Here is an 11,265-nt window from a genome sequence, read left to right as displayed (position 1 = left end):
TGACAAATGTTCACAAATAAAATCAGCTGCTCATGGTCACAGTCCATTGTAGCCTGGGCCACTGTTCAGAAAATTCCCTGCTCTGTGCCTGTAGAGTAATAACCATGGAACTTGGAAAATAAAAACATCTTGGCTTCTGAAAGTAGCCTTTCAGAGACATACTTACCATATGGTTGGGCCAAATCATGGAGGAGCCACACAGAAACATAGAGCACCATCTAGTTAAAGGCAATTCCCACTGCTTTAACTTTTCATGGGTGGCCTCCAGGTTCTGGATTCATTGCTTCAGTCCTTACTGTACTTGGGCCGTGACACTCTTAAGAGAACAACTGTCCTGCTAGTTTTCCCTGAACTGACTCTTAGACACACAAGGATACTGAATGCCACATTTTACTATTATAACTCACAAGAGACAGCTTAAAATCCTGAGACAAACAATACAGAAGCCAATGTCCATAAATGATCCGCTGTTCTTGGTCATATCCAGAGATACTCAGTATCTGACTGTAGGAGAACAGTATTCCTTAGAGGAATATAGCCTGACATGGAGATCACTAAACACAGTGGATATATAGAAAAATCAAGAAAGGTATGATTTAGAAATGAATTTTTTTCTAAGATAGACCATAGGTTGGCCTATTTTTCTAAAAGAAAGGAAATGTCAAAGACCTTAATCAAAAATATTTCAGGATCACAAGAAAGGCTACAAGCCACTGGATAAATCCTACAGAACTCTACCTCAGAGTTTGGTTGGGAAGGAGCTTGTACACAGACTCAACAGCGCCTGCTAGTATGTTTATCCAATGACCCAGCAACTTTCTTGACACCACTTAGTCTAGAATTGTATGGACTGTCTAGAAAACTCTCTCTATGCAATATGCTTTCTCATAGCTCTCATATGCCTTTCTATGTTGAGGTTTGGTCTGTTGCTATGCACTGCAATGCATAATTTTTATCTTACGGTCTAATTACCTCAATATGACTAAATTTTCACGTATGCCAATATACTGGCTGGTTTTGTGTGTCAACTTGACACAAGCTGGAGTTATCACAAAGGAGCTCCAGCTATAAGGCATTTTCTCAATTAGTGATCAAGTGGGGAGGGCCCATTGTGGATAATGTCATCCCTGGGCTGGTAGTTTTAGGTTCTATAAGTAAGAAAGCTGAGAAAGGCAGGGGAAGCAGGCCAGCAAGTAACATCCCTCCATGGCCTCTGAATCAGCTCCTGCTTCCTGATTTGCTTGAGTTCCAGTCCAGACTTCCTTTGGTGATGAACAGTAATGTGGAAATGTAAGCTAAATAAACTGTTTCCTCCCCAATTCACTTCTTGGTCATGATGTTTTATGCAGGAATAGAAACCCTGATTTATACAGCCAGCTTTTGTTGTGCAAACCTTTCTCCCTAATTTAAAACTATTGGTTGAATGAAAACGCCTATAGACTGTAGCTTGGCAGAAGAAAGGTAGGCAGGTCTTTACTTCCTAGGCTTGGGATCTGAGGCAAAACCACCATGAAGAAAGAGAAAAGGGTAGAAGAAGCAAAAAAGACACCATGGGGTAGTGGATAGTAAGAGCATGGCCATATAGGTCTGTCAGTTTGAGTAGGAGAGGTCTAGACAGACCATGGCAAGTTATGTATCTGGGTTATTGACATGGAAATAGACAAAATAGCATAGAGGTTGATATTTGCCCAGGTCTAGTGCTTTTAAGGATTAATATAAATATAAAGGTTCTGTGCTTTTTATTAGGAAATTAAATGATCTAAGATAGGGTAGAAAACCTCAATTGATACTTAGCACAGCATTCCTACACAAGAATCACTATGTTCTTTGATTGAACATGGCCTCTAGAGGACACATTATCAGACTCACCAAATTGGAACAAAATATGATACTCAAATTATGTCTATAGGAAATTGTAACTAGCACAAAAAACAAGGCTTAGTGGGATTGTATCTCTGTCTATGATAATCAGTTGTATGCTAACATGTGTCTATTCCCTAATCAAAAAATTCATATTTTAAAGAAACTTAGTTTGTAGTCAAGCCCTACAAGACATTATGCCTCGTACATGGGTAGGGGTATCTCTTGCTGAGAGGGCAGTGATAATGAGATCGTTGCTTTAAATAAATTCTTTATTAAAATTTCCAGGTATTGACATTCCTATGGGCTAATCTAGTATAACAAAGCCATACCACAACAACACTTTGATTTGGCAAAACTTGTCACTCAAGATGTTGAGAGAACCATTTTTCCTGACCTCATCTTATGTATTCTCCATGTAGTGAGGGTTGCTAGAAACACTAATTTCTCTCCAAAGTGAAACCACTGGGAAGCTAAAATAAGAAAACTCTAGGCTCATTTTCTCTTATACATTCTGGATATATTCTAAGATCTATACTAGATACTAGACTATAAAGTTGTGACTAAATTATATGTGTGTACATTTGTGTGTTCCACTATAGACATATGAATATACACACTCAATGTGTGTGTGTGTGTGTGTGTGTGTGTGTGTGTGCAATAATTTTCCATACATATATCTCTATAGCACAGTTCAGTGGATATGACAGGTCAGTTCAAACATTAACAACAGAAACAATACAATAGAACAGTGATTTATTCCAGCAGGTTTTATTAAAAAGGCAAGTTTCACTTCTCTTACATGTTGAGGCAATGAAACTTCTGAGAGTGTCATTTGAATAAATATCATGTAACTGAAGGTCCAATCATGCTGATGTCTTCAATACAGTCACAGTGACGATGCTACAAAGACTGAGGTAAGGTAAGGGAAATTTCAGTGATAGAAGATACACAAAACCTCATTAAACACACACACACAAAATCGAAGATGAAAAATTGACTATAAACAAAGAGACACCCACTCTTTCTCTAAGAACACCTATATCACACAAATGCATGTCCTCATTTATGTGACTTATGAGTTATTTGTTTGACTACAAAAAGTCACTGTATTAATATTCTGCAGCTACTTGCCTAATGGTGGGAATTCTCAAGATGTTCCTCATTCCAAGCTGGTAAGTCTATTATGACGTCATTCCACATATATTGTTTAAGTAGCCATTTTTAGGACATATGCCTCATTGGATACTTCATGATTCTCTGGTTCTATGTCATTCTTCCCTATCTCCCACAATATTCCCTGAGCCTTATATGCAGGAGTTATAAATACTAAAAGAAGGAGAATGAGCATTCCCAGGGGCAAACCCCTAATCAATACCCAATACAATATGATTAGTCCTGAAGTCACAGAAAGAACAAAAAAGAATTCAGCACTCAGGTGGTTTTATTATATATTGATGAATATATACATATTATAAACATATATATATATATAATGACAATCACAAAAAATGAAACAGTCAATTTGAGAGTAAATAATGGGTGATATGTGGGGAGTTACACAGAAGAGATGTTGGAGGAAGGAAAGTAGAGAAGGTAATGTAATTATATTTTAACTAAAGCATATATTAAATGAAATGAACTACATAAAATTTAAACATCACTACTTTCTAAAAAAGAAGATAGACACTTCATTTGAACTTAAACGTTTCTTAAAGATATTATTTTGAACACTCATTAAACAAACACAAAATCAAGTTATTATGGAAATCAAATACAAATCAGTGAAGTGCTTCAGTTACAGTAGCCATCATGTCTTACTGGAGTAAACACATAAAAGAATTCACATACACCATGTTCTACAGTAACTCATGTGTTCTATCCATGCAGTAGTGTCTGGTCATGGTAAATAGGAAGTGTCTCCACTTTACAGGCAGTCTCTACTTCAATTCTTTTTTACCATTAAGCAGCTTACACTCTGGGGAAAACAGCATATCTAGCAATTCCACAGTGGTTGTTCCATCCTCTGGCAAGCTTCATGTAGCCATTCATGCCCCATTGTTCACCATGACTGAAAAGAAACATGTTCCCCATTTAGTAGAAAGAACACAGCACAGTGCATTCATTATAATAACTCCATATGTAAACAATAATTCAGAAACCTACTTAACTCAATGATCAGAAATTGCAAAACATCAACCTTTGAGAACAAAAGTTCTCTTACATAGGACTATGAAAATCACAGTGGTGAAAAATCAGGATGTTTTTTCCACCCATAGATGGCACAGAACCAACAATATCCCAGCTTTTAGAAAACCAGTGTCACAAATATATTACTGAGCAGTATGCTGAGTAATATATGAATAGGAAACCAGTAACTAAATCTGAACAACTCACATACTATAAGTTGGTTGTCCAGCCATAGTATTCAAACTTTCAAGCAGTGGTCACAAAAGATAAAGGACTGAAGTTCAAGTCCAGGATCCACTTGGCGCTGGAGTTGGATCTGTGTCTAAGAACAAGGGCTTTTCCCACAGAACAATTGTTCCTTTCCCAGCACCTAAATCAATCAGCTCACAGCCTCCTCCATCTATATTTTCAAATAATCTGATATCCTCCTCAGATCTCCATGGGCAACTGCTCACACGTAAAATAAAAATTCCCACCAAGCACCCTCACGTGAGTGAAAACAATAATTTTTTAAAGTGAGAATATTATTGCAGCTTGCCTGAAACCTTTTAAAGTGAGGTCACACCTGGAGAAGCTGACTAAGCAACTAACCAAGAGAGTAACTTCTAGGATCAGTGAAATATGCTGCCTCTCTGGTAGATAGCAAGGAAAACAATTGATCTCAATATTTGAAACACACATGCAGACACACACACGCACACACACACACACAAACAGACATATTAAACACATACAATTCTTCATAAAGAAAAAGGTTGTTGTTTAATGTATGTTCGAGAACATTTATGGGGACTCATCTTCATTCTGACTCCAAGTAGAAAACTCATTCAGAAACTTAAATATAAATATTTGCAGCTTATACCTGTTCTTTATCAGCCAGTATTTCCTGCCATCTGACTCTCTTCCTTCATAGCCATAGCCAACTACCAGAACAGAATGGTTGATGGTATTACTGCTGCACTTTGGCTCATAATAAATACCTGGAAAATAAAATCAAACAATAACGATGATGGTAAATAGAAATAAGTAAGAAATTTTCTAATTGTACAAGAAATGTCCAGCCAATATACTACACATGGTTGATAGGAATCCTGATACAGGTTTTCACCAAAATGAGAAGAAATACAAAAAATCATAAATTTGTTAATAAACACTTTCCTACATACATACAAATCCTTCTTTCCTCACAATTTTACTTAGAGAACTCCATTCCAAGGAAACATAACTAAACATAAACATTTAATTCAAGGCACTCTTTAGAATTTAGTCCTAGAAAAAAATCTTTCCATAACTTAAAACACATCAAATGGAGAAAAGTTGGGTAAATTAAGCATAATAATAATTATATATTATGAAGTACTCACAGGGATGGGAATAGCATGTCCCCCAGGTTATTTTACTTTCTTGAATTATTAGGGCATGCTCAGCTGCAAAGCTCTCACATGCATGGGAGCATGTTATTACTAGATATTTATTAGTTATTTATGTCAAATATTTTGGTTATTTACATCAAATGTTATACACAGTAATGTGGTCCCACTAGCAGGGATCTCACAAGCATTCTTAATTATATCTACAAAAGTTGTTCACATAAATCATTAGATCTTTTAATACAGTTCCTCATGTTTTCATGACCCCCAACCATGAAATTATTTTCTTTGTTACTTCATAACTATAAACTTCCACTGCTATGAATCATAATGTAAATATAGGTTTTGTAGGATATTTGATATGCAACCTCTGTGAAAGTATTATTTGACTTCCAATGGGGTTGCAACCACTGAAGAACACATGCTTACCTCCCCTATAAAATCTGAAAGATTCATGTGCAGCATCGATTCCAACAGAGATGGGCCCTATAGTTGCTAAAGCATGCATTAAAGATTCCTCATTCTGTGACACAAATGAAAAGCCTGTGATTGTAGCAGCAGAACGTTCAGGGAGGTACCGGCAGTGTCCTTCCTTTAAAAGGTAGAAAGGTAAGAGAATCAGTTATTTTCATCTATTTGCAAGAAAGAATGAGTCAAAATCACAACATTGCATTTTGTAGATGACTATCCCCAAGTCTGGGCTGTTACAGAACATCCCAAGAAGTGAAATGAATTGAGCGATTTGGAACAAATATCAGACCTCATGTATTCAATGACATTTTTCTGTCCATAAGAAATTTTCACAGAAAGAAATACTTATTATATGTGGAATGGTTTCTATAGTCTGTGTGTGCAAAGAAGCAGGAACAGCTACACGGAACCATTTAATCATAAGGGTGTGCGCAGACTAATAATGAGAACTTGATGTTGTACAGTGATTCTAATTTCCAATGTGAGTACTGAGGACTGGATTATTTCTTCAATTTTCTCTTGCTTGAGATAGCTGAAATGACAATAACATAAAAAAAATCCACTTACCCTTCCTTCATATGGATAGGTAGAGTCAGCCTCCAGACCTCCATTTTTCCACACATACTTTAAAGCATTGAATGTACTGCCCATATAACAACCATAATTCCCATCAGGTCTAGAGCAGTCCACTAAGTTCTGTGGACTCAGTGAGACCAGTTTGCCTGTTTTCCAGAATATCTGTCCTTCTATAGCACCAGCCACAGAAAAAGCCCAACAAGAATTACATCTGCCCTAAGTAGAGAAGAAAAGACAGTCATATGCAAATAAGTAGCAACCCCAAATAAGATAGTTGAATATTATCTCAAAGGAGGAACTGTTTGCAGGTTATTGGTGCCAAGGGAGAAAGTTTCATTCTTTTGGGGGATCTGGCTGCTGCAAGTTTGCTTGTACCCCAATGAGTGGCTACATACACATGCACATGTATGTGCATAAACATATGAGCAGGACATAAAGTTGTCTGGCTGCCATTACCAACCATAATTAAGGCACAGAAACTGGAGAGATATTGGATAGAGGCAACTAGGTAGAGGGAAATAATGGTGGATGATCTATACACATTGTTCAACGTATGAAATATTCAAAAAATTTAAAAAATATTATTAAAAGTGAATATTATTCAAGGTGGCTATTATGAATAGAGCTGCTATGAACACATTGGAGCAATTGTCTTTGTGAGATGTTGGAGCATATTTTGGGTATATGCCCAAGAGTATTATAGCTGGGTCTGGAGGTAGAACTATTCCCAATTTTCTAAGAAAATGCCAACCAAAGAACCACCCACCAAAGAATACATGGGCTTGACCTAGGCCTCCACACTCATATAAAACCAATATGCTGCTTTACCTTTATGTCGTTCCTGAACAACTAAACAGAGGCTATTCCAAAAGTTGTTATATGTATGTGGGCTATATTCTACTAGCTGGGCTGCCTTGCCAGGTCTCATTGGGATAGGACACACCTAGCCTAGCAGAGACTTCAAGTGCTGTTGAGGGGGTAATAACAAGGGGCCCCAACATGCTCAGAGGAGAAGGAGAGGGGACTGGGAATTGCACTGTGTAAGAAGGTGACCAGGAAGGGGGGCAAAGTACTGGATGTAAAGTGAATAAAAATTAAATTAAAAGAGCAAAATAAAACAATAAATAAAAAATCAAATTGAGTAAGTAAAAAATTAAATTAATTTTTTTAAAAAGTAAATTGTGTGTCACTCTACACTCAACAGACACAGAGATGTCAATGCTTTTTTTCTCCTCAGTGACTTACAAGATCCTGTTATACCTGATCCTTCACAGAAGTCACATAGCCTCTTCTTCTCCAGTCCACAAATTTGGGGAGATCACCAACAATAGGTTGGTGGATACTTTTCTTCTTCCTAAGATTCGGGACTGGAATATCAGTCATCATTTTCCTGAATTCCTCACCAGTCTTCAAGGAAAAGAACATAAATCATTATAAAGCAAAAAGTTTCACATAAAGAATTAAAACATGTGATGCAGTCTGTGTCAAACTCACCATGTCACCAAAGGCGTTGACATCCATGGTGAAATTTTTCTTTCCCTGATCATATTCAATATTATGCTGTTTGACCAGTTTCATGTTTTCTTCCCATACTGCTCTTTTCTGTCCTTCTTCCTCCTGAAAATAAACATAATGTGTGACATTTCTTTATAATTAAACCTGTACACAGGCTGACCAAGGGGACTCACTGCCAGAGATCATGAGACAAGTCTCAGGACACTGCAGAAAAAAGCCATTCTTCACATACATAATAACAGAAATTCTGACCATTTTTTATTTTTGGTGTATGACTTTGGGGAATTTCTTAATAAAAGGTGGTCTTTTGTACCTCTGTTGCACCCATAAATCCCAACAGATACCATTCCCTGTGGTGTCCAGCTGAATAGTGTTCATATTACTAACCAAGCTATAGTTTTTGTCATATTTTATCTTCCACTTCTGCCATTCAGAATCCAAACTGGGATCAGATGATTGAGTAGCTTTGGTCACTCCTAAGCACAAGATGGCCAGCAAGACAGCAGGACTCATGCCTCAAGCACCTAGAGAGTAAGGAAGGGAAATAAAGACAGTCAACTGCAGCTCTTCCAAAATACTTTTCACTCCGTTCTGAGAAATAAAGAAATAAGTATTGGATAAAATTACTTGAAGATCTTTTTTCAAATATCTCCTCACAGATTTTGAAAATGAATAAATATGTACATGGGGTTAAAGATTCCATGAATGATATTTAGTTGCTACACCAAAATGCATAGCATGTCTCCTGAACTATAGGAATAGAAGAAGCCTGTGTATTGCAAACTTACACTACCAGGAAGATGTCTATAAACCTCATAATTGAAATGTTAGACAATCAGGGATGTAAGACATAGACAAGTTGTATGGATTTATGTGACATTTGATTCTAAGCATAAGGTGACCCTTAGAGTTGTGGCCAAATAAATTCATATCCTAACCTAATAGTCAATATATGGGGCTGTCTTGAAAACTCCCATCTTGAATGAGAGTTTTCTAAGTTGTTATTTGAAATTATGTAAAGAATCAGTACTATTCCCATGGTTCTGTATTTGTGACTACACACCATAATCACTACTTCAGTGATAAAAGATTCCCAAGGAAAAGCCACTGGATACTAGTGTAGGTGGGATACAAAAGAGAACCGTTCACAGAATTCAAATCATAATTTAATGTTTCATTAAATGACACTTACTATAAGGCTTGATGAGAGCTATGTCATCTGCTAATACTTTAGCACATGACATGTCAATGAAGAATTATAGTTTACCCAGTTGCAATGTGCAAGGGGATAAATGATACCTGAGGCACAGGGACCAGCTATTGCTGTCTGTTAAAAGACTCAGAGTTTTACTTTACAGGAACAATGTCTAGTTAATTGTGTAGGGTCCATTATTCCCCTTAGTTTTTCTACCTTCTTCCATCTCCAAACAGTAAGACTACAGATATTGAGAAGGTAGTCTCATTCCTGAAGATTATGCTAGATTCTCTCAAACAGTTTTCTTATCTAATGTCACTTCCTGTTCTGTCTTAGAAGAGGTAGAACCTTACCAGGAAGACTTCTAATGACTATGCACTCCACAAATTCAGATCTTCAGATTTGGCTGAGGTCCCAGGATCTTACCCTACTGTATTTCACTTGAGCTTTAAATACAGTTTCAGGCCAGGAAGTTAGTCTTGCTTTTCTGATTTGCTATGCCGGTGACTGGATTAGGTCTCCAGGCTCTGGAACATAAGACATACTGAGATTTGATCCCTACCTATCCTGAAGGGGTGGGTGTGGGCAGCCTCAATAGATGGCTTGGAGCTGACCCTGTGGATCTTAACAGAGGATCAGCCTTTCTTCCTTGTATCACATGATAGTTAATGCATTTCACTCCTGACTGGCTTAAAAAATGTTTTCCTAGTAAAGTTGTGTAGAATTTTATTCTAGCAATTTCTTAGTGCTACTATTGCTGTGATAAAACACCATGGCAAAAGAAACTTGAAAAGGAAAGGGTTTGTTCTTCTTAGTCTTCCATCTTACAGTTTATCTCCAAAGGAAGTCATGACAGGAACACAAGTAGGGCAGTAACCTGAAGGCAGGAGATGATGCAGAGGCCATAAAAAAACTGCTGATTATTGGCTTGTTCATCATGGCTTACTCAGACTGCTTTCTAATAAACCCAGGACAGCCACACCAGGAATGGCTTCATCCATAATGGAATGCCCTCTACTGTCTTCTCCAATATGTCACTAATTAAGAAAATGCTCTACAGGGCCTACAGCCCAATCTTATAGACAAATTTTCTCAACTGAGGCTACCTCCTCTCTGATGACTAGCTTATGTCAAGTTGACATAAAATTATCCAGTACAAACAATTTAGATTAGAATGAGCAGCTTTGTTTGCCATCCATGGAATGGACTGAGTATATTCTAGTCTAGTATTTTATGTTCAGTCAACAGATACAGAAGGATAGTGTGAGAATACAGACTCTGGGGTGGGTTTCCCTTTGTCAATGAGGAATATAACTTGCTCTCAAACAAAGCTTAAGTAGGGGTGACACCCAAACTGGAAAGTGATATTCACACCCAAGGACTAAGAGGGAAAAATGAATATCTTGGCACTCTGGATCTCATGGTACTCTCTGGTGGTTTTTGTATTTGAGATGGCATCAGACACTCATCAGTGAGTATGACTTAATGTTTGCATTATGTTACATGCTTATTACTTAGTGTACATACCATAGTGGCCTTAGGTACTTACCACTTTTGTGCAGATATTTGCAAGTAGCTCTATTAAAGGATGTCTTCTTTTGGCAAGAAACTCTGGACTCTAAACAGTAATTCTCTATCTTTTCTTCCAAACTCAATAGCCACACATTTTGTGTTTGCTGTGTAGAAATGTGTCTATATCTGAGGGTTGAATATTTTTTCTAGCCATAGGCATGTTGAAAGAAATTTCCATTGTAGTCATATTTAAAGTAGTGAATGTTTAGAAATAAATGAGTCTTTAATTGCTATTGTCAAAATTGTCTACATTACTCAATTTATATAATTTGATATTACATGAATCACCTTGTTTGGTTTGTCCATTAACTGTTGCATCTTTTCCTTCTTTAGATACAGGATATAAGATATGATATATGTCAACCCTACAGCCTATACTACACAACATTCAAAAAACCTAAACTTAATCAACAAATGTCCAAAAGTAGAAAACATTGAAGGGTATTTATGTGAGAATGAGTAATGCAAGATTAAGGTTTTAATTAAGTCTTTAAGTCTTTAAAATACCTATTTATT

At 36.9% G+C, this 11,265-nt stretch overlaps 1 protein-coding gene across 1 annotated transcript; it reads right to left on the bottom strand.

Annotated features, from left to right (window-relative positions):
- Positions 1 to 3,831: 3,831 nt before the first annotated feature.
- On the bottom strand, positions 3,832 to 8,495 carry LOC117713844 (cathepsin 8-like). Its single transcript, XM_034510344.2, has 7 exons — positions 8,370 to 8,495; positions 7,962 to 8,084; positions 7,728 to 7,874; positions 6,459 to 6,683; positions 5,850 to 6,012; positions 4,913 to 5,030; positions 3,832 to 3,931 (listed from the first exon to the last, which is right to left on the bottom strand). The coding sequence occupies exons 1-7, from the start codon at positions 8,493 to 8,495 to the stop codon at positions 3,832 to 3,834; spliced, it is 1,002 nt and encodes a 333-aa protein (XP_034366235.1).
- Between the last annotated feature and the right edge of the window lie 2,770 nt (positions 8,496 to 11,265).

Source organism: Arvicanthis niloticus, chromosome 8, assembly GCF_011762505.2.
Source record: "Arvicanthis niloticus isolate mArvNil1 chromosome 8, mArvNil1.pat.X, whole genome shotgun sequence".
NCBI lineage: Eukaryota > Metazoa > Chordata > Mammalia > Rodentia > Muridae > Arvicanthis > Arvicanthis niloticus.
The sequence above is the reverse complement of the archived record's forward strand: the minus strand, read 5'-3'. Positions and strand labels throughout refer to the sequence as shown.